Below are 23,786 nucleotides of genomic sequence, written 5' to 3'. Positions count from 1 at the left end.
AGACACAGGATCCGAAGCAGGCTCCAGGCTCTGAGCTGTCAGCACAGAGCCCGACGCGGGGCTCGAACTTACGAGCCGTGAGACCATGACTTGAGCCGAAGACGGACGCTTAACCGACTGAGCCACACAGGCACCCCTAAGCTGCTTGTTTTCAAACCTCATGCCAGAACCGCTGAGCGCGTAGCCATCCCAGAGACATCCCTCCCTCAACCATCCTGTGATGAAGAGCCTGTCACAGACTAAAATGGCATTAATCCCACCATGGCAGGGTGCAAAGAGGGAAAGCTAGGAAATGAGATGATCTATCATAATGAACTAGGGGCGCCTGGGTGGCTCCGTCGGTTAAGTGTCCGACTTCAGGTCATGATCTCACAGTTCACGAGTTCAAGCCCTGCGTCGGGCTCTGTGCTGACAGCTCGGAGCCTGGGGCCTGCTTTGGATTCTGTGTCTCCCTCCCTTTCTGCGCCTCCTCTGCTTGTGCTCTCTCTCAAAAATACATAAATAAACGCTAAAAAAATGTTATAGGACTACATTTCCCTGTTTTTTGAGCTTATGCACGAACAAAATCAGTAGGAGAACTGAAAATGCTTTCTTTCTCTTTAAACAAATAAAATTGCGTTTTAGCACGTTAGAAGGAATAGAGTAGTAGAAAGAGTTGGGGCTTCCAAGAGAAGACCTGGCTAAAAGATACTGCTTATTTGTTACATGACCTTGGGCAAGGGCATCTGTTCATATGGCAACAATAACACCACATTCCATAGCGTTACCACGACGGCAAGTGAGAATGTATTTGGAATTTCTGAATTCCCATCTACATTATTGTTTTCGTGACAGAACAGTACAGTTTTTAATAATTATTAAAGGGTTTTTTTTTGTTTCCAGGATAGATCCAAAAGCATATTTTATTTTGAAACACATGCTAACTTCACTGAAACTCACAGCCCTATTCATACGTTGCAAAAAGAAAGAGTTGACTGAAAGCCAAGGGCAGGAGCTTGGGAAAAGGCAGCAGTGTTTCCAAATGGATCCAAAACCTGCTGCTTTCAGCATGGTCTCCTTTTGGAAGGCGGATAGATCCTCTCTACCCCTTCCCCACTTCCAACCGGGCACAGAAAAGCCTACTGGCTGAGGGAGGGAGAGAAGGAGAGAAGTCCCTTAGTGAGTATCTGCTAGAACAAACCCAAACCAAACTTTTGTTAGCATCTAGAATGGAAGGAATCAGGATTCTAGAGCTGCTCAGAGATTAGGACGTGGATCTTCTATGGGAGAGAGGGGGGAGGATGGTCCCTTAAAACCCTGGTTTCCAGGGCACCTGGGTGGCTCAGTCGATCAAGCACCTGACTCTTGGTTTCAGCTCAGGTCATGATCTCATGGTTTGTGAGATCGAGCCCCAAATCGGGCTCTGCACGGACAGCAGGGAGTCTGCTTGGAATTCTCACTCTCCCTGTCTCTCTCTGCCCCTCTCTCGCTCACGCTCTTTCTCTCTCTCTCAAAATAAATAAATATAGATAGATAGATGATAGATACTCATGTTTATATCCATTTTTGTCCAGTTGTTAAAGAAACTTTTTTTTCTTTATGTTTATTTATTTGTTTTGAGAGAAAGAGGGAGTGTACCAGTTGGGAAGGGGCAGAGAGAGGGAGACAGAATTCCAAGCAGGCTCCACAATGTCAGTGCAAAGCCCAACACAGGGCTCGAACTCATGACCGTGAGATCATGACCTGAGCCGAAATCAAGAGTTGGACCCTTAACCAACTGAGCCACCCAAGCGCCCCAAGGAAATTTTTTTAATACAAAGACTACGATGTATTATAATCACACAATTATATATATATGTACATATACACACACACACATATATATATATATACATAAAATATATATATATATACACATATATGTGTATGTATATATAAATATATATAATAAATATATATAATATATATAAAATATATATATACTATATATATATAAGCATTTCATGAATGTATCACTTTTTCTTTTGGATTTAAAGAATTTGAAGAATCCAACAGTGTTAAAAATAATAATTCAGTGTATATGAGGTTTTTACAATCCGTGTTTCCATCTTTTAGTACCTAAGATTACAAATATATCAAGACGCAAAGTTGGAATAATTAATGGGCTAAACCTCATCTCAAGAAGTGAGAAAAAAAAAAAAGAGCTAAGTCGATTTAACAAAGTCGAGGAAAAGTACTTCTGCTTCCAGCCATGATGGAGCCACAGGGACAAGACTTACTTTCCTGTCCCAAACGACAATAGAATCAGAAATAGTTTTCAAAATACTGGACCTCAGGAAATGAAGGACAGTGATCCCTAAGAAGCAGGAAACAAATGAGCTGTGCCCTACGAATTTCTCAGCTTACTGCCTGGAGGGATTGTCCTCAGTTTAGGGAGGGGAACCCAGACAGAGCCCAGCAGACCCCTCGACTTGAGGAGCCAGAGCACAGAGTCCGTGGAGACCAGGATGGCTAGAGTCCATAGGTCAGAGTAGCAGAGAGGAGGGTTCTCTTCGAACAGTCAGCGAAGTATCAGTCAGAGCACGTGTGCGTGTGGAAACTGCCCGAGATGGGGGAAGGGGCCATCCAAAAGGGTTATTAGAGGGAACAGTGCCTGGCATTCACCCAGGGTGGGGAAGAGTGGCTAGTCCAACCAGCAAGGCTGGAAACACTCATAACGCACAGGTCATGGGCTAGAGGACTCAGTGGCGGGGAATGGAACAAACATGTCTAGAACAAACACGTCTTGGGAACTGCATAAGAGGCCATAAAAGCAAGACGTGAGACTAAGAAAATCAGATGCATTCCAGAACAAAGCTGCAGGAGATTTAAAGGAAGATGAAAATATCCAGCAACTACTGAGATAAAATTCACAATGCCTATGATCCAACCAAAGATTACCAGAAATGTCTTTGCAGGGAAAGACCCATTGTAAGGACAATCCTCAACTAATGAAAACCGACTTAGAACTGGCCCTGATAAATCAGCAGAGAAAGTCATTAATGGTTATTAGTATGACTGTAGTCATATGTTCAAAAAGTTAAACAGATACACTGAGGATATAAAAAAAGACCCAAACTGAGTAGGTACAATGCCCTGGTTGAAAAATTGGGGCGCCTGGGTGGCTCAGTCGGTTAAGTGTCCGACTTTGGCTCAGGTCATGAGTTCACCGGTTGTGAGTTCGAGCCCCGCATCGGGCTCTGTGCTGATAGCTCAGAGCCTGGAGCCTGTTTCGGATTCTGTGTCTCCCTCTCTCTCTGCCCCTTCCCTGCTTGTGTTCTCTCTCTCTCTCTCTCTCTCTCTCTCTCTCAAAAATAAAATAAACGTTAATAATTAAAAAAAAGAAAAATACACTAGATGGGATTAACAGCACATTAGGCATTGCAGAAGAAAATATTAATCACCTCGAAGGCACAGCAATAGAAACCACCGAAAATGAGACACATGGGTGTGCCTGGCTGGCTCAGTGGGTAGAGCACGCAACTCTTGATCTTAGGGTCATGAGTTCAAGCCCCACATCAGGCAGAGAGGTTACATACATACATACATACATAAGATTTTCTATATGAAAAAGGGAAAGAAAAAAGCATCCAACTTCGGCTCAGGTCATGATCTCAGGGTTCATGAGTTCGAGCCCTGTGTCGGGCTCGGTGCTGACAGCTCAGAGCCTGGAACCTGCTTCGGATTCTGTGTCTCCCTCCCTCTCTGCCCTTCCCCCACTTATGCTCTCTCTCTCAAAAATAAACAAACATTAAAAAAATTTTTTAATGAAAATTGCATCGGTGAAAGAGAAGAGAGAAGGGAACTTCAGAAAAAAACATTTGAAGAAATACTGGCCAAAATATTTACAGATTTGACAGGCACTAGAAATCCAGAGATCCAAGGATCTCAAAGAAACCCAAGAAACATGAAGAAACTACGCCAAGGCCCATCATAATCAAACTGCTCCAAACCACGGCTAAAGAGAAAATCTTCAAAGCAGCCAGGGGCAAAAAGGACACGCTAGGTACACAGGCACAAGGAAAAGGACAGCAGCAGCCGAGTAACGGCAGACAGCGGAGTAAGGTCTTTAAAGTACTGAAAGAACTAGAAACTGTACCTAGAATTCTATACCCACGAAAACCTGTTTCAAAAAACAAGGTGAGGGGCGCCTGGGTGGCTCAGTCAGTTAGGTAAGCGTCCCACTCTTGATTTCGGCTCAGGTCATGATGTCACGGTTTGTGACATCAAGCCCTGCATCAGGCTCTGTGCTGACAGTGTGGATGGAACCTGCTTGGGATTCTCTCTCTCTCCCTGTCTCTTTCTGCCCCTCCCCTGCTCTCTCTCTCTCTCTCTCTCTCTTTAAACGAACTACGGTAAGTGTGGGATGGTAAATATATTCAACTCCTTTTCTTATTATTTAAATCTCTTTTTTGTTTTCAATTTTAAGTAGGCTCCATGCCCAACGTGGGACTTGAACTCACAACCCTGAGATTAAGAGTCACATGCTCTACCGGCTGAGCCAGCCAGGCACCCCTATTTAAATCTCTTGAAGGCAACTGACTGCTTAAAGAAAAAAAAAAACACAACGCATCTTGGGGTGTATAACATATGCAAAAGTAAAATGCACGGTAACAACATAAAGGCTGAGCAGGGAGAAATGGACACACTATGGAAAAGTTCTTATATTAAATGCAAAGTGGAATCCATCACTTGAGGGTAGACTTTGCTATGTTAAACATGTATACTATAAACCATATACATCAACACACACACATACCCCAAGCAGAATTGACAGAACAAACCATGTCAGAGCTCTGGAAAACAGAGGATTCCAGGACACTTTAACTTCTATCCGTTATATGTTCTATTTATTTAAGCTCTATGCCCATCGTGGGGCTTGAACTCACAACCCCAGCATCAAGAGTCACATGCTCTACCAACTGAGCCAGCCAGGAGCCCCTGTTTTAAACTCTATCCAATTCACCAATTCCCTCCTCGGCTACATGTAATGTGTTGTTCAACTCATCCACTCGTTTCTTAAATTTAGTTATTATCTATTTCAGGCCTATCACTTCTACCTGGTTCTTTTTCAACTCGTTTTCATTTTTAAAATGTTCACATTTCTTGTTCACTTGTAATCATCTTTATTTCCATGACCAGAGTAAGCACAACAGTTTTACATTGACCCCTGAGAATTCTTTTTTTTTTATTAAAAAAAAATTTTTTTTAATGTTTATTTTTGAGACAGAGAGAGACAGAGCATGATCAGGGGAGGGGCAGAGAAAGAGGAAGACACAGAATCGGAAGCAGGCTCCAGGCTCCAAGCTGTCAGCACAGAGCCCGACTCGGGGCTCGAACTCACAGACCATGAGATCATGACCTGAGCTGAAGTCGGACGCTCAACCGACTGAGCCACCCGGCGCCCCGACCCCTGAGAATTCTTTTTTTTAATTTTTTTTTAACGTTTATTTATTTTTGAGACAGAGAGAGACAGAGCATGATCAGGGGAGAGGCAGAGAGAGAGGGAGACACAGAATCCGAAACAGGCTCCAGGCTCCGAGCTGTCAGCACAGAGCCTGACGCGGGGCTCGAACTCATGGACCGTGAGATCATGACCTGAGACGAAGTCGGACGCTCAACCGACCGAGCCACCCAGGCGCCCCTGACCCCTGAGAATTCTTGATGCGAGGCATCTCTGTGGAACTGTCTGTTGTCTCTCACTTCTGATTCCTTTTCTTTAAAATAATTTTTTAAATTTTATTTTGAGAGAGAGAGAGAGAGCATGAGCAGGGGTGGGGCAGACAGAGACAGAGAATCCCAAGCAGACTCTGCAGGGTCAGCGCAGAGCCCAACATGGGGCTCGAACCCACAAAACCATGAGATAAGAACCGGAGCCAGAATCGACTGTTGGATGCCCAACCGCCTGAGCCACCCAGGCGCCCCTCACTTCTTCCTGATTTTTATGCATGGTGTCATTTCAAGACATTTTTGGTTAAATCTGGGAAATTATTTGAAACGGATTCACTTTAGGAGGGCTTTGTCCAGGACTGATTATGCATAGGTAAGGACGTCTTCCAGTACAGAAAGCCCATTCTGAGCCAGGTCTTTATGCCTGCTTCCTCATCTGCAAAACGGGGTCATCGTGTTCAAATTACATGGTGTCCGTGACGATTAAGTGACATTTTTGAGTTCCCGGATCCGGTCATACCCAGAACTAGTTATTTGTTTTTGCCTAAGTCAGGTCGAGTCAGGTTTCTCACAGCGACTACCTTGATCCTCGCCGGTGTCGACAGAGCAACTGGGAGGTCTGTGGGTGGTAATGCCGAGCGACCCTTGCCAGGGCGGGTGTTGAGGCGGTTACTGTGGGAATGGTCCATTGGGCGGCACCGTGCAGGTCCCTCCCTTGGTGTGAAGGGCTTGGGGCTTTTGTTTAAGTCCACATACCACACATCCGTCCGCACCGCCCCACCCCACAGCCCAGTCCACAGCTGCTCGTTAGAGGAGCCGGTTCTTAGAGGAGATGGCGGGCGCCTGAGGGGGGAGGGGTCAGGTGGGGGGCGTCCCGTGTTTAAGTGGTATCTGTCCCCCAGACACGCCACGCTGCTCCCATTCTGGGGCACGGTGTTCCACGTCCCTCTTTGGGTGCGGCCGGAGGGCCCCTGCCTGGTGGGGGAGCTGCGGTCATGGTGGGGCGCGGGGAGCGGGGAGGCTGAGTGGAGGGACAACAGAGACAAGGCACGTTTGTCCTGCTGGGTTAGCTGATCTGGGTCAGGTGTGCCACCTCTGTGGTTCTCGGAAGACACCGCTGGGGGGGGGGGGAGGGTCTGTGGTCTGGTCAGTATCTTTGTGTCCAAAAGCACACACTGGCCCAAACGGATGTCCATGTGTTCTAGGTGCGCCTTTCCCACAGGCCGCGTCCAGAGATTTCGGTCTCGCATCCAGAGAGGTCAAACGCCCCCCTCCAGGGACCAACACCAGCGTGACTAACCAATTCCTGACAGCCTGAACGATGACTTGAGCTGTGCCTCAGTTTCCCCATCTGAAACCAGAGACGACAAGCCCCGCCCGCCCTGAGACCGGTGTGAGGACTGTGAGTCAGTGTGTGAAACGCCCTGGGAAACACTGGGCGTGCGGCTGGTGCTGGGAATCGTGCGTGGCGTCCAGATGGTGCCGAAAACTCCCCCAAAGTCGTGCGCGACACGCAGTCAGAGCATCACTCGTCACACCCCCCGCACCCAGCGAGCACGCGTCAGCACACAGACACCCGGCTGGCACTTGGTACGCAGCAAGAAAAGCACACTGCCACGGAACACACTGGCACTTTATATATACACGGCGGAAGGTACAGGGTCTCGATAAGAAAATACACTCTGTGTTCAGGTGCACCCCACCACCACCCCCTCGAAACACCCCAGGTGGAGGACGGAGGGAAGGGGACAACCATAAATAGAGAATAGAAGGGAAGGTTACTGCTCTAAGGGGCAAACACAGGCGGGGGACACACGGCCGGGGCGAGACACCACCTCTTCTTCCCCGGGAGAGAGCAATATAGCGGCACAGGAGAACAGCAGCCACAACTAAAGCCTGCGACACCTGGCACGGGGCACCTAACACGGGGCTGGGGGGCCGGGGCAGGAAGGAAGAGAGCAGAGATGGCTTCCTTCCCTGTGGCAGGGCTGGGGGCCCCTCAGTTTACATCCATGAACTCAGAGTTGGGTGGGGAACCACAGGCAGGGGACGCTGGGGGGTCACGTAAGCCGGGCTGGGGCTGCTGGCGACGTGCCACATCCTGGCGTTGGTAGAAGAGGACATAGGCTGCCTTGGACTGCGGGGAGAGGACAGGCGTCGGCACGGACCCGGGGCGCGGTGGGGGGGCGGGGGAGGAGCAAGGAGGGAGGGAGGAGGGAGGGCACACCTCGATCTGATTCTCGGTTACGGGCGACACGCTGTTGTCGTCAAAGTAGTGCCACTGGCCGCTGTCCTTGTTGCAGGCAAACGTCGTGTCTGTAAGAGAGGGGAGCCGTCCGCACCTGCCCTGCCTCCCCGAAGAGCTTCCCGGGTCCACCGCCCACCCCTGCTCACTTATCTTAGTCGCACGCTGAGGACATCCTGCCCCCCGACCCCGGGCAAGCCCTGCCACAGCCCCGCACATACAGTGTCCGTCACGCAGGCCCCCGTAATGGTTGGAAACCGCGATGAGATCGTATTTGTACAGCTCCGGAGCCGACTCGTTCTGCGGCTTGATGACAAACTCGGAGAAGTCCAGGTCCCTGTGGGGGAGGACAGGGTCACTCCCAGAACGCCTCTTCCCCTCTCCCTGTGCCCCCCCCCCCCAAGCCTTCCTGCCCAGGCCAAGGCCCCAGCCCAGACCGGATGGGAAACTCCACAAGGGTATCCAGCTTCTCGCGGGAGAACTTGGTGTAAGAGAAGCGCTTCAGGTGGATAATGAGGGTCTCAGGCAGCATCCACAGGTCCAGCTTCTTGGTGGCCAGCTGGTGCTGCTTGCAGGTGGGACAGTACCTACAAACACAAGAGCACGAGTAGGCACATGCGCGCACGCGCGTGCACACACACGCTAAATGAGCACCTACTGCATACTTTTTGTACCGCGTGGCCCCCACAGGCCACGTCTGGTCCACAGAGATGCTGCCTGGCCCTTCCTTCCGGCCCGCCCGTCACTCTAGCCTGCCCTCTTCACATCTTACAATCCTGTCATCCGTCGGGCTCTTACGCTAGTGTGCGCTTTTATTTCGTTTCTGGTCTGTGGGACGTTCGTCTCATTCTAGAGCCTGTGTCCCTCTAACTTCTCCGAGTCACCCATTCGCTCACTCGCCAGGTGTCTGCTGACAGCCTGCTGCTGAGTCCTTTGGCCGCTACTTTGTATTTCTGTTCCCTTCCTGCTCCACGGAGACGCCGCTCTAATGTTTGAGACTGGCTTCATCTTTTTGGTTGTCCCTTTATGTTTTGTTTGCTTATTCTCCAAGGATCTACTGAGTGCCTCCTGCACCCCCCACACCATTATGATCGTGAGAACAGACACACAGCACAAACTTAAGATCAGAAGTCTTCATTCTCGAGGGTCTACTCCAATGGAGAAGACAAATCATGACACAAAAGGGGATCTAGGATATGACGTCAGGCGGTGTTATGGAACCGCGAAGAAAGTGATGCTGGCCTAGGCAGAAACAGAGTGGGGAGGGAGCGGGGTGGGGGGCAGAGGCACGGGCTGGGGGACCTGGCTCCTAACAGGGTAGTAAGAGATCTCTGATGAACTGACATTCGGTCGGAGACCCGAGCAAAGTGAAGGGGTCAGGTCCCGCAGCTATAACTGGGGGGAGAGCACTCCCTCCCGGGAGAAGGAACAGCCAGGCAAAGGCTCTGACGTGCGACTAAGCCTGGGTATTGGGGGTCAGAGTGGCAGGAGGGCCGGAGTGAGGGGCGAAGGATGAACATTTACAGGCAGGAGGCATCTGGGTAGGTCACACCCCCCCACTACGTCCCCAGAGGCCCCGTTCTGGCTGCTCACCAGGGGTTTTCCTTCTCCAAAGTCTCCACGGTGGTGAACAGCTCAATGCACTCCTGCAGCCGCACCGGCGCCTTCTTCAGCACGTACCCCACGCAGTCGTGCTTCACGTAGCCCTGGGCCAGGGGAGCGGGCAACGGGTGAAGGGGACGGGAGGTGGAAGACACGTGCCCGTGGCTAAGGGCATGGACTCTGAGGCCCTGGGAGCTCTGTGGTCACGACTTGGAGGAATTTGGTGGGGGGGGAGGCGTGGGTGTGAAGGGTTGCGGGGGCGCAAGCGGAAAGCGGCCCCTCCCACCCCCGGGATCTCGTTTACCTCCGCCTCCACCTCGTCATAGTAACGCTTCTTCATCTCTGGCTCCCAGTCGATGGCGATGTACGGCTGGGCTGGGGGCGAGGGGAGGTGGTCATGGGCCCTGCTGCCAAGGAAACCCCCTCCCGCATCCCCCACCCTGGCTCACAGCTGAAGGAGACACCATGGGTATCCTCGTTGAAGGTTGAGCGGTCACTGGTCCCGTTGGAGTTCACCGTCTGCAGGGTGAACAGGTGCTTGCGCCGTGCCCTCTGGGGCCAGTGAGATGGTCCAGGGGAGTTGTCCACAGGGGCGCGGCTCCCGCCTGCCACTCCAGAGCTAGGCCCTGCCTGCTCCGGCCCGGAATCCTGGGAGCTGCCCCCAGCCACGCGTCCGGGCTTGGGGATGCTGTCCTTGTCCTCCATATCTGCCAGGACGGGGTAGGGCAGCAGACGGGTCCGTGTGAGCCCGGGAGCCGGAGCGGTAAGGCGCATCCAGACGGAAATACCCCAGACCCCCCAGCCGCTGACCCTCCCTCGTGCCCGGCTTGTACAGACCCTCACCCTTGTCGATCCTCTCTCCTGCCTCTTCCTCACCTTTCTCGTCCCCGTCGTCTTCGTCATCCGAGCTGGGTCTGGTCACGTAGCGCCTGCCAAGAGAGCAGAGGAGACTCTGGAGGAAGGGCACGAAGGCAGGCCGGCCAGGGCCCAGGATTCCACTTCGCTTATGATGGGAAACCACCGGCAGGCCCACACACAAGCAGTTGTTCGTGGCGAGCCCAGATGGGCTCAGGAGAGGATACAGAAACGCCCGAAGAGGCGGCTCGACAAGGTGGTTGCCTGCCTAAGGACTCTAGATTTTAGGCACAATGGAAATCTACCAGTGAGGACACAAATCACCACGCCTCTCCAAGGAGAGAGTAATGAAGTACCAAAATTGTGTGTATTTTGTCCATGTTGTTGACCCCCGTTATCTCGAACACCCAGGAGAGACTGTGGCAGAGCCAGAGGTTTAGACGAAGACGAAAAGAAAAAAACCTAAGAGTTGCTCTCTGGCCATGTTAAACTTAGCTGTCTCCTGCAAGTGGCAAGGGGCTGGCAACTCTGAACAGCTCGACACCCGGTTCTGAGTTCAGACCCCACCTTCCCCCTGCCCCCCAAAAGGCAGACTCACGAGAGGCGGTACAGCAGGATGTGATACAGGGCATCCCAGGAGAGCCGGTCACGGGGCACCGACACCAGGAGCGGGTGCCCGAAGAGCATCAGGCCGTAGTAGGAGTTGTTGTAATCCCGGGCTGGCGTGCGTTCCCGCAGGTAGATGGGGAGCACCACGTCCTCTCTCGAGTTGTCACCAATAGCAGACCTGCCCGACACCTCGTATCTGTCGGGGGGTGAACATGAGGCCACACCTGATCAGGACACTCAAGAGGGGCCCGTGGGGGTGCCTGGGTGGCTCAGGTGGTTGAGCGTCTGACTTCAGCCCAGGTCATGACCTCACGGTTCGTGGGTTCGAGCCCTGCAGCAGGCTCTGGGCTGACAGCTTGGAGCCTGGAGCCTGTTTCAGCTTCTGTGTCTCCCTCTCTCTCTGCCCCTCCCCTGCATTCGTGTGTGCTAGCTCTCTTTCAAAAATAAACATTAAAAAAAAAAAGAGGGGCGTGGGGACTCTGCCCCAGGTGCTCCCACCACTCACCCCTAATAGCCTGAAAATATTTTTTAAAGAGCCACCCAGTGTTTTGTGCTTTACAAACTGTTAGATGACACAGCACTTTGTTGGTGAGAAGGTTTATAAAGCACTCTGGCGTTATGAAAGTGCTGAGGCGGCTAACAAAATTTTAGTAACGAAGGGATCTAAAACCGTTTTCTTTTGTTGGCAAACACTCCTTGGTTAAAAAAGACCTTTTCTACTCATGACCCCCTTTCTATTTCAGTGACCCAGAGATTTCAGATTTGTTCTGAGTGCTCTTATGCTCAGAAAGTGTCTTAGGTGCTCCCTGTTTCAAGCATCGCTTGTGGCTTCCAAGGACCGTAATGTGACTGCAGTGTAACAAACGCAGATCAAGCGTGAGGTACTACTCAGTGACTGCTGAACAGAACACAGAATAAAGAAGAAACAGGAACCTCCATCACATCACAAGGAAGAAAATACCCAAGAACAACCCTGCAGGTGCCCTGCAAGTCAGGCCAATGGGGGACAGGGAAGTTGGTTAAAGAGGAGATTCCTGGGGACCCCCTAGCTCCCCTGGTGCCCTCACTCACATGAAGATATCATCTCGGTCCAAGATGCTGCTCAGAGACTCCTCCAGCTGGTAGATCTTATAGAAACGGTGACTGAAGACATCGGCCACCATCATCTGGGAATGGAAATGCAGACAGGAGGCCGGGCAGCCGACAAGGTCATCCCAGGCCCTCACCTCCCTGCCCCTAAATCCCACCCTCCCTGCGCCTGCAGAGCCTCACCCTTTCTGGAGACACGCCGGTGTGTTTGGCCAGAGCCACACACAGATCCGAGATCTTGCCTTTCTTGGGGACCACGAGCCGGTGCTGAGGGAGAAACGGTACCCACGAAAGAGCAGAAGGGCGTGTGGGGAGTTAGTGAGGGCAGCGTCAAGGTGTGGCGGGGTCATCAAACAAACTGGCTACTCGGCCCGTTATGTCACCATTACCCCGTACCTGCTCTGGCTTGCGGCGAGGGTCCATGGAGACAAAGAAGACCTCCATGACCCTCTTGTGGCTGACAGGCAGAGGGACACTGAGGTAGCAGAAGGGGTCGAAGGTCACAGACACATTGCCACAATCGGGGCACACCAGCGTGGACTTGAAGAGACCGTGGAAGGTGTCCACAATCACAGAATCGTTCCGCCGTTTGTGGTTCTGCCAGGCCTCCTGAGCCACCTCCTGTTGACAGTGTCATGGAGGGTAGCAAGGCTTGCCCGGGGCAGGGGAAACCATAGTTTGGGGTGGATGTGCATGCGGGTGAGGTCAAGGTTAGCGCCATGGCCAAGTCCAGAGACAGAGTTACAGCTAGAGCTATCTGGAGGCTGTGCCCAGTCAGGCTGCGGCTTATATAGGCTTATTTAACTCTGGGCTGGAGCCAAGGCTGGGACTGGGCTTGGAGAGGTGGTCAGGCGGGGGGTGGGATACCCCAGGGAGGCCAGAGAATCCCTGAAGCAGAGGCCCTGGAGGTTTTAACGGGGCTCTCAGGATGGGGGTCTCTGACGACTGCCTACCTGATCTGGCCGGCCAGCCGCGTCGCACAGCTCCACATATTCCTTCTTCTTGACACGATTGAGGTCCTCATGCAGCCCATCCAGGAGGAACGACAGCAGCTCCTGTGAGTCATGCTGCTGGTAGCCCAGAAACTGGGATGCGAAGTGGCCGACCTTGGTCTGAGAAGATGGGGCAGGGCCGTCAGAGCGAGAGGGAGTCAGGAGCGGGGGTTGGGGGGGCGGGCAGGGGCAGCCTGGGGCCGAGTCACACCTTGAACACATGGGGCACGATGGACCGGTGGTGGCCGGACCAGGCCTGCTTCACCAGGTCTGCGTAGGCCTCTGCGATCTCCCCCTTCATGCCCAGTGGGTTGCAGAAGTTGAGTTCCTCCAGGTAGCGGTTTTTGAGGAAGTAGTCGGTGAGCTGCGGCACGTTGCTGAGGCACTGTAGGACACAGGGCCCAGGAGAAGGAGGCAGAGAAAAGGAGGGAGGAGTGACCACGGTGGAGATGGAGAGAAGGAAGAGAGGAGAAAGGAAAGAGAAGGGCCAGGGAGGTGGGGAAGAGAAGGTAGCAGCATTTCAAGAGAGGGAAGAATATGGCGACAAAGGAGGGAAGATCCAGCAAAGTAGGGGCCAGCGGAGGGAGAGGGTACTAATGCTTGGGGGAGGACTGTGGGCACGGCAAGTCAGACTTGTGGGGCCCCAGCTTGCAACCTGACCCATTGCCCTGCAGCCTGCCCCCCCCCCCCCCCCGCCAAATCCTGGTCACTTGCAGCCCACCCCTGTGGCTCTACCAGACACGGGCCTAATTGCCCAACCTGCAGGGCCGAGTTCATGAAGCACGTGTTGCCCAGGTTGGTGAGACCACAGATGCCTGGCTGGCCCTGGAATTCTTCATCCTCCTCCGATGCAGTGCTCCTGGGGTGGGTGAGAATCTCTTATCAGCCGAGGGCCAATGACGTGCAGGTGAAATGGGCTCATGAGCTCAGCCATTCTACCTGCCGTGGGACCCCACCCCGGGCCAGACCCCCCGCTGGGCTTACACGGCCTGTTGCTGGGCACTGGGCCAAGTGCCGTCCTTGTTTCGGGTCTCCATGATGATCAACTGGGTTGAGAAAGAGAAAGAAAAGCAGGACAGGCCTTCACGGAGGGCCTGCGGGCACCGAGCCCTCACTTGCCCCAACCCGAGCACTGCCGGTGAGCAGAAAGGCCCTCCCCACCCTTACCTGCCCAGTCTGGAGGGCAGCCTCGAGCAGTGTGACGCGGGTGTTGCACAACCTCTCAAAAGAGCCCTCCGCGTTCTTGATCCACAGCCTTGTCTCTTCCTGGGGATTCACCAGAAATTGCTCTCGGGCGGTGCGCAAAACTAGGTCTGTGGAGGGTAATGGAGCACGTTCGAGGTCTTCCTGGAACCCCGAATGACCCATCTCAGCATCACACCCTGACTCCTCCTCACAGACCCTGCACACTCGGTCAATACCTTGTGTCCTCGAGGGGTCTCCAAATGACTGATCCACACTCAGGACTTGAGACCCCCAGCCAGTATCGTCTGGCGTACCATCTAAGTCACTGGGACGCGGCTCGCATACCCTGAGGACTCCAGGGCACTCGCTCAGGGCCTCTGCCCAACTTGACGGATACCTTCTTGGTCCTCTGAAGTCTGACCAATGCCTTCTCAGTCTGTCACAGCCAAACCCCATGCATTCTTAGATCCCTGACCTGTGGGCACGCCCACTCACGCCGCAGCCCTCAGACTCACCAACGGAATCTGTATGGCTGAATTGAGCCGTGTAAGGTGTGTCCATATCACTGTGCCGGACAAGCAGCAGTTCTACTGGATACACCTCGATCTTCTGGACGCCGAGCAGCTCCACGACCTGGAAGGTGGAAAGGTGCAGACACAGGTGTCCCCACACAGCACACACACACAGACACAGGCACAGTGACCTCGGAGATGGGAGGAGCGCGCCCAACAGACGAGTGCACACTTGGGACACACCGAGATACCTGAGGGCAGAGGAGTGCAGACAAGGTGTATCCACACAGCGCGTGTGCGCGCACGCGCGCACACACACACACACACACACACACACGGGTCTAGACCCCTCTTGGGTCTACAAGGACTTTCTCCTACCCTGACCCCCAAGAATCTCCCCTGAGCACCTCCCCATCCACCGTACCTTGCGTTCAATGGGGGGCTGGCCATGCTCTAGACCATACCAGTTGACCAGGCAATGCCAAGCAGCCGCTGGGAGCAGCACATAGTCCTCACTTTCCACTAGTCCCCTCTTGAGGCGCCAGTTTACCTGGTCTGCAGGGGGCGGGGTGTCAGGGGGAGGCGGCAAAGGAAGAATCAGGGAAGGAAAGTGGTAAGTCACTCTGGCCATCTCACCAATGACGTCCCTCGGACGGAGAGTTTTCTGATTATTGGCAGGGACAGAGGGGACAAGAAACTCTTGTTTCCCAGCCCAGGGCTGGGCTGCAGGGGGGAGGGAAGAGGGAGGGGCCTGGTACCTTCAAAGAGGTCAGCATTATTGATGCAGCCAGGGAAGGCGGTGGAGTCCTTGTCTCCTCCCTGCACATACACTTCCCACTGCTTGTACCAGTGCTGCTCCACGAGGAACCTGCACAAGACACGGAACACGAGTGATTGCACATTTACCCGGACTTAGCGGTACCAGGTCTCATGGATATTAGACCAGAAAGATCAACACATCGGAAGTCAAGGTGCCAAGTTTCACGTACACCTACAACTGATACGTCGTGTGTTGATTCTATCTCAACAGAAAAAGGAAATTCCTCCCAGAATTCAACATGAAAGATAAAAGTTTCACCATCATATAAAAATAATTAGGAGCAAAATTTATTCAGTGAAACCCAGATTTGGATAGATTACCTGCCTGCTTAGGATACTAAAAGATTCCATTAAAAACAGAAAAGGGCAAAAATAAATTAATTAATTAATTAATTAATTTTTAAAAAAAAACAGAAAAGGGCAAAACCCAAAACAAACCACAAATCCATACTCAGTGCCAGGAAATATGAGGTTTTATTATAGAATAATTAGGCTGAAAATTATGTTATTTACAGCTAATTTTATAAGGCTTTAACCATTCATTAAGTGTGGAGTGTTTGTAAAGGACAGATAAATAGAGGATAAGAAATAATCACTAAATTCTGGAAACCTGCTCAGAAATTAAGAAGAATCTAAACTGCTAAAAGAATCAGGTTTTCCTCCAAAAACTACATATCACCATTTTCATCATTTTTGTGTTTAGGATTTATTTTGGCTTTATAATAGATTTCTTTGTTTTAACGTTTATTTATTTTTGAGAGAGAGAGCGAGAGCGAGTGCACAAGCAGGGGAGGGGCGGGGGGGGGGGAACAGAGGATCCAAAGCAGGCGCAGCACTGACAGTAGAGTCCGAAGTGGGGCTTGAACTCACAAACTGCAAGATCATGACCTGAGCCAAAGTCAGGTACTTAACTGACCGAGCCACCCAGGCACCCCTGTAATTATAGTGACTAGCTCGTCCTTTTGTAAAAATTGTGGTAAGTGTACAGCTGGGCCAGCTCTCTTTTTAAAAGAGAAACTGTTGTATCACTACACCTATGATAGACATTTAGGACTGCTGAAGCCTGCTTGTGTAAAATGTCATGAGTGATTCTCAAGTCTGGAAAAGACAACCTAGAGTAAATGCTAACTGAATGTTTAGCAGTTAACTGTTCCGACCCCAGGGCTTGGACCTCAAAGCTTACATACACGGACACACAACCCTGGTCCCACGCTCACCCACAAACCCACGCTGCTATGGGATTTTTGACACATAAAAAGGCTGTCTCAAATAGGCACTTTTTAAAATATTACAAAATTGATGAAAAACATCTAACACTGTATTGATTCATTTTCCACCAGTTTAACCCTATACACGAGATTCTTTAAAATGGCAACTTTCCTGCGCTTATGAAAGGATGAGGGAGGTGAGAAAATGGAGGGCTAGCAAAACCTTGCAATAGTCACAAGTCACCTGAATAGGCACACGTTTCTGTGCGATTTCATTGTTTTTGCTACACCGACCCCCACAGACCTGCACATCTCACTCATGCCAGGAACGCGCACCCCCCACCCCGGCCCCAGTGGCTCATGCCACAAACCTCCCACTGCTATTCTGGAATACCCCATCACTGGCCCTACCCCTCCACCACTCACACCTGTAAACCCGCCGCCCCCCAACCCCCGTGGCTTTCACTGCCTCCACAGACGGTCTATGAGGTTAATATCTTTGGAAAAGATCCATGCAAAGGGATCTTGACTGTTCTTTAAGAGCTCTTTAAGGAGAATTAACATTAAAATCGCTCTGTGCATACACCTGAAACTAACATAACACTGTGTATCAACTATACTTCTATTAAAAAAAATCACTCTGCAGTGGTAAGCAAAACCCCCATACCTGACAACATCCTGGATTTCTAAAGGTTTCACAGAAGACCGAAGCTTTATGCCAATTTTAACAAAATAAGACTATCTCGCTTCTTCAATTCAAGGACACTTTACAAATGTTTAACATCTCTGAAACTGGGATGCCTCATAATCTGTCAGCCCAGATGGCAGTCATGACAGAGTTGCCACTGTCTGATGGGAAGGCACCCACAATGTTATATTCACCCCTAGGTAGTGGATTCAGGAGGATGTTATACGTGTTGGAAATTTCAATTCTCTAATTTCTTGCTGCTAGTATCTAGAAATACAACCCATCTTGCTAAAGTCACATTTATTTGTGTTTCCTCAAATTTTTTGAAGTGATTATGAAATAGATGCTTATGGGAAAAAATTTAGTTACGAAACAATATTTTCTGTCCTCTGGTTTTCTCATGTCTGGAGAAAAGGAAATTAGTCATTTTGGTTAAGATAGCAATTTACCTAACAGGTTAATTACACTAGATACAATAATTACACAGAGAGGGACGCCTGGGTGGCTCCGTCGGTTAAGCGTCAGACTCTTGATTTCGGCTCAGGTGGCAATCTCTGGGTTGTGAGATGGAACCCAAAGTCGGGCTTTGCCCTGAGCATGGAGCCTGTTTAAGATTCTCTCTCTCCCCCTCCCTCTCCCCTGCTTGTGCTTTCTCTCAAAAAAATACGGATATAAATTAAGAGAGGATTTCCTACTTGTTTATTAAAAGCTTTCTTATGCAGATGGAAATGTAATACTACGTTGTTCTAAGTTTATTATTTATGTGTCTGTGCAAGCCTAAATAGATGTACATAAAGGCATATAAATTAATCCTTTAACCACACGCTGTTACATGAATGACATACCAAAGGAGAAAAATTAGAATTTGGGCCTTTTCTGTAAAATGACATTTTTTTAAATTAAAACTTTTATTTTATCTATCCTGGGGGGGGAGGGGCAGAGACTCCCACGCAGGCTCTGCAATGGCAACGCAGAGTCCGATGCGGGGCTCAAACTTATGAACCGTGAGATCATGACCTGAGCCGAAACCAAGAGTCAGGTGCTTAACTGACTGAGCCACCCAGGCACCCCTGTAGAATGACATTATTTTATGCCCAGATTAGAAGTTCCTTTTGTATCACCAAATTATTGGGTTTTTTTTTTATTTTTTTTTCCAACGTTTATTTATTTTTGGGACAGAGAGAGACAGAGCATGAACGGGGGAGGGGCAGAGAGAGAGGGAGACACAGAATCGGAAACAGGCTCCAGGCTCTGAGCCATCAGCTCAGAGCCCGACGCGGGGCTCGAACTCACGGACCGCGAGATCGTGACCTGGCTGAAGTCGGACGCTTAACCGACTGCGCCACCCAGGCGCCCCTGTATCACCAAATTATTAACTCTTGGTGTATTTTCTTTTCTAACAACTATTCTTGATTTGTCTTTGCCAAATTCAGAATAATAATGTTGTTAAAATGTTCTTTTATGGCTAAACTGTCTCTGGGACATAAGACAAAGATTTGCTCCTTTGCCCTATGAAAGGAATGACAACAGGTATAATTAGGTTTAATTAAAATTCTCCGAGTTTCAATGACCCTAACATTTTTATAAAAGTTCTTTCATTTTCCAAACTTAGTATTTTTTAAATTTTATTAAGTTTGTTATTTTAATTCTAGTGTAGTTAACATACAGCATTATATAAGTTTCAGGTGTACACTACGGTGGTTCAACAATTCTATACGACTCAGTGCTCATGATGATAAGTGTACTCTTCAGCAAAAAGTATTTTTAAAAACGACAAATCGAAAAATATATCTTCCTAGCTTATAATTATGTTAATTATAGTTAGGCACGCTAATATACCTAACTTTTGATAACTGCATACTTTTCAAGCTAAAAAGCATACTCCTGTTCAAGCAACAAAGACTGGTACAGTAAGTGTCTACCAAAAGATTCGCCACTCCAGGATTGTAAATGCACAAACCCTTTCCCCCTGGTTCATGAAAAGTCTGAACAAGTACTAGAGGCACGGACTCAATGAAAAGGGAATTACCAGAGGCCTATTGTTTATTTCAGTCTTTCATTAGCTCCAGAAGTCAAGGCACAGCCACATTGTTTAAGAGCTACAGCAGCAATCACCAACCAAACGTGTGAAGAAGCACTGATCTAGTTCGAGGGTCTTCATTAAACTTAATGTTCCCTTGGGCCGTGCAGACTTGTCCATTGACAGAAAACCCTCAACATTTCTAGGCTAAGTCCTTAACCTCTAACAGAACACTATTACTTGCCCTTCACACATCACTATCCATTCCGCAACACTCAACCCAGCCACACTCCTTCCTTTACCTGAACAAAGAGCCCATTCCTTGCCTGCTTAACTGTTAGACTACCCACACCCTGCACAGACCTTCTAGAGACTCTCAGCTCTCCCTGATTTAATTATGTTTGCAGATGGTTCGTCCTCAAAAAGAAAAGTTGGAATTTGCCAAGGAAGCTATACTATCATAAATTTGAATTTACTCTTAGAATATAAGTTTCTATGGAGAAATCAAATCGGTTCAGATAGCCAAATTAATTGCCCTTGCCCAGATCTGCCAGCTGACAAAAAGGCACAAAGTATTAATAATGGTATTAGATATATGATTTGGGGATTATTACATGACTCTGAAATGCTTTACACATAAATTTCCTGACCACTACAGCAAATCTCTGTAAAATGAGCGGCACATTAAAGAACTTTGAGATGCTTTGCTCTTACCTAAGTAGATAAACATTTAACAAATGGAGTTAAGGAAAAATGCTTCATGATATCAGCCACAATAGCAGAGATAAACTGGCTTCAATACTGAACCACCATTTGGTGGGGGGTAATTTTTTTTTTTTATGGACAGGATGTAATTTTTAAAATCCACATAAAATTAACCATTTTCAAGTGATCAGTTTAGTGGCATTTAGTACATACACACTATTGTCCAGCCACACCTCCACCTAGTTCCAAAACATTTTCAACACCCCAAAAGGAAACCCACACATGGTGGGGGGGGGTGTGGAATTTAAAGTGTACTGTCAGAAGGAGGCTGTAAAGGCAGGATGCAGCAGGAACCAAAGTCCCCACGCCTTTCTGAACACATCCAAATGAACTATAAAAAACATTCCAGTTATTGTTTATTCTCAGGATGAAATGAGGCTTTTCCTTGCTGGAGAGCTATAGCGTAAGGGTTAAGAAAAAAAAGATTTCGTATTCTCTATTTGGAGAATCTCAACTTGTCTCTGTACTCTCCGGCAACAGGGATATACATTCACTAGCACTGTGATTAAAGAACTCTGCAAAATGAGCAAACCTCACTTAGAAAAACCCTCAGGTGTGACCATGCTTGCGATGTTTGAGGAATATCCAATATGGCCGGATGGAGAGAATGAGGGGGTGGGGGGCAGGAATCAGAAGCGAAATCAGAAAAGCAATCAGAGCTGGGGACCAGCCTTGCTGCAAGTCACTGTAAGAATGTCTGCATTTACACTGCAGGAGAGGGGAAGCTACTGAAACGTTTTTTGAGGAATAGATGGGCATAAATAGGTTTCTAAAAGAATTACTGTGTACGGAAAGAGAAAAATAGTTCCTTCACAGCGAACAAACAAGGCAGATACCACCTTCACCGAATGATCAAGGCTAACGTCACCAATGACGTCATGTGGATACCATATACCACCTGATATGATGCGAAGGGCACAAGGTACGCATCCAGTACGATTTCATATATATCCTCCTAAAATAAAAGCTCAGACCACAAATACGATTTAGGAGTGCATACAGAAGTGGAAAACGTTGACAAATTTAAAAATTCACGGTAATAGTTTCCCGTGGCACACAGGAAGGGGGATTTTCATCTGGGAAGGGCACAGGATTTCTTAAGGTAACGGTCTGAATCTTAATCTGAATAGTGAATTCACGAATTTTTGTTTTATTATTCTCTATTTTTTTTTTACTTTGAAACAGACTTGAGGAAAAAAAATGCAAAAACAGTTTTTATAGAGAATTCCCATATGCCCTTCATCCAGATTCCCCAAATGTAACATTTTCACCATTTGCCCAATCATTGTTTCTTTAAATACATCTTTACATACACTAGTTTTTTCCCAGCCTTTGCGAGTAAACGGCTTACACGATGGTTCATTATCCGTAAATATTTCGATACGTATGCCCTTAAAAAAAAAAAAAAGATACTCCTTTTCATAACCACAATACAGTCATCCAAAGCAAGAAATGATCAGTACTAATAGCTAATCTGCAAACCTCAGTCAAATTTCGCCAATTTTCCCATTAACATCTTTTACAGTAAAAAAGAGAAAATTAATTTTATGGGGAAAAAAAACCCTGATTTCTGAGTAATTTATTTTTTCTGTTCCGGGATCCAATCCAGGATCACACTTTGCATTTAGTTATCATGACTCTTTAAATCCCATTAATTCCTTCAATCTGGAACAGTTCTTCATCCTTTGTCTTTCACGACCTTGAAATTTTTTAGGACCACAGGCCGTTTACTTTTACAGAATGTCCATCAATCTGGGCTACGTAAACGCTTTCTGCAACCGTTTTAGGTCTTACGTATTTCACAATTTAACAAATGAGATGCAACTCGGCGAGCAAGAAATTAAACCCAGAAACACTACATTACATGCACTGGTTAGCCAAGAAATCAGTAAAACAAACCGATTTATCAAGATACGCATAGACATTTTTCTAAATAGCTATTTCTCTGGATTACAAAAACAAGACAGTACTAAGACAGAAAACAAATGTAACATCGAAGGCCCCTCCCGTGCCAATCACCTGCACTTTCTCCCGTCCTGGGAAGAGGGCCTCGGCCAGAGGCAAAAACCTCGCCGCGTCACAAACTTTGCTCATTCGCAGGCGCCATTTTCTGCTTCACAGGCACCACCTCCCCTCTGCAGTCTTTCCTCGGCCTCAGGACACGCCCCTCGGCCCACGTCACAAGCCTCGTTCCCAGGCGCCAGCTCCCTCACCGCGCAGGCTCCGACTTTCTTCCCCCCGCCCACAGCCCTAAGGTTTGGATTCCGCTCTCCTGCCTGACGTCATCCGCTCTGCCTAGCTCTCAGACGCCGCCAAAAAACCGCACGCCGCCCCAGCCGCCAGAAGCTACTTTAAGCCACGGAGACCACACCCCCCAAGCCCCCGCCGCCAACACCGCCCCCTTCCCAGGTTCCGAGTTCCACCTCGCAGGCCCGGCTCCACCCCCATGGCCGTTTCCTCTCAGGCCCCTCCCCTGCCTCCCCACAACAAACCCTCTCCTGTTCTCAGGCCTCAGGCGCCACCGTGCAGGCCCCGCCTCTTTCCCAGACAAGGCGATCCACTCTCAGGCACTTCCCCGCCCCCATGGCAATTAATCGCCACGTCCCCCACCGCCGCCAACGCCCCCCACCGTCCCTTCTGCGGAGGCTCCGCTTGCAGCCCTGCCTCACCAGCTTTCCCCGGCCCGCAGTGGACGATCTCGCCCACTCTCCTTATTCTCGATCTGGAGCCACTGGCTCTCCAGGCCCGGCACCGCTTCGTGTTGTGGCTCTTGGTCCTCGGCCGCAGCCGCTACATTCGCTGCGACCGCCGCCATCACCGTTCGCCCTCCTCTCCCAACCACCGCAGCTGGAGATAGGAAGAGGCCCCTCAACTGCCACTTCCGGATTCTGGTCCCGGAAACGGAAACAGAGCCCCCCAAATAGCCGGGGGTCTACTGCCATCTTGGAAAGGGACCCCGCGCTCGGACGCGTGGAGTGGCTAGGCGGGCCTCGGGACTGAGTGGGCGGTGACCTCTGCGGCCAATAGGCGGGGTAAAACCTCCAGTTGGGAACTAATAAAGACAAAGGTGTCTTGTAGGATTCTAACGCCATGTTGAGTCGGGGCAAAAGGTTGTGTGGAAAGGTGGAGGCAGAGGTCCCCGATATGAACGAGGACATTTTGGGGAGTACTTAGGGGCGCAAAGGTTCCAGGCTTTCTCGGTCCCGTGCTCTGCTGGGGACCGCGGCCCCTACCCTGAGAGTTTTTTTTATCCTGACCAGAATGCCCTTCTTTCATTGCACTACTCTTCCCTTCCATCAAACCTATTGCAAAAAAAGGTCACCACCCAGGCCTGCGGGCCACCTAATGCAAAAAAAAGGTCACCGCCCAGGCCTGAGGGCCGCTTCCCTGCCTGAACTAGATTTATTCTCTAGACAAACGTGTTGAAGGCAAGTCAGCCTCAGGCTCAGTGTATTTGTTGGCGTTATGGCAATGATAACTAATGATAGTTGGCCCTGTTTAAGTGCTTT

At 49.7% G+C, this 23,786-nt stretch overlaps 1 protein-coding gene and 1 non-coding gene across 4 annotated transcripts; both read right to left on the bottom strand.

Annotated features, from left to right (window-relative positions):
- Positions 1-4,456: 4,456 nt before the first annotated feature.
- Positions 4,457-4,529, bottom strand: TRNAK-CUU (transfer RNA lysine (anticodon CUU)). Its single transcript has one exon. It is a non-coding gene; the product is annotated as a tRNA-Lys (tRNA).
- A 2,774-nt stretch (positions 4,530-7,303) lies between these two features.
- On the bottom strand, positions 7,304-23,267 carry USP11 (ubiquitin specific peptidase 11). 3 transcript variants are annotated; one of them, XM_047843522.1, is made up of 21 exons: positions 22,947-23,267; positions 15,536-15,645; positions 15,202-15,332; positions 14,781-14,898; positions 14,248-14,393; positions 14,065-14,126; positions 13,840-13,939; positions 13,292-13,465; positions 13,042-13,200; positions 12,485-12,709; positions 12,272-12,355; positions 12,071-12,165; positions 10,989-11,195; positions 10,412-10,464; positions 9,985-10,242; positions 9,840-9,910; positions 9,527-9,639; positions 8,371-8,520; positions 8,155-8,270; positions 7,916-8,004; positions 7,304-7,825 (listed from the first exon to the last, which is right to left on the bottom strand). In XM_047843522.1, the coding sequence occupies exons 1-21, from the start codon at positions 23,090-23,092 to the stop codon at positions 7,688-7,690; spliced, it is 2,745 nt and encodes a 914-aa protein (XP_047699478.1). In that variant the 5' UTR covers positions 23,093-23,267; the 3' UTR covers positions 7,304-7,687. The 3 variants fall into 3 exon arrangements, with proteins under 3 accessions (XP_047699478.1, XP_047699479.1, XP_047699480.1); XM_047843523.1 differs by having other exon boundaries at positions 10,000-10,242; XM_047843524.1 differs by lacking the exon at positions 22,947-23,267 and adding an exon at positions 22,297-22,320.
- Between the last annotated feature and the right edge of the window lie 519 nt (positions 23,268-23,786).

This window comes from Prionailurus viverrinus, chromosome X, assembly GCF_022837055.1.
Source record: "Prionailurus viverrinus isolate Anna chromosome X, UM_Priviv_1.0, whole genome shotgun sequence".
Classification (NCBI taxonomy): Eukaryota; Metazoa; Chordata; class Mammalia; order Carnivora; family Felidae; genus Prionailurus; species Prionailurus viverrinus.
The sequence above is the reverse complement of the archived record's forward strand: the minus strand, read 5'-3'. Positions and strand labels throughout refer to the sequence as shown.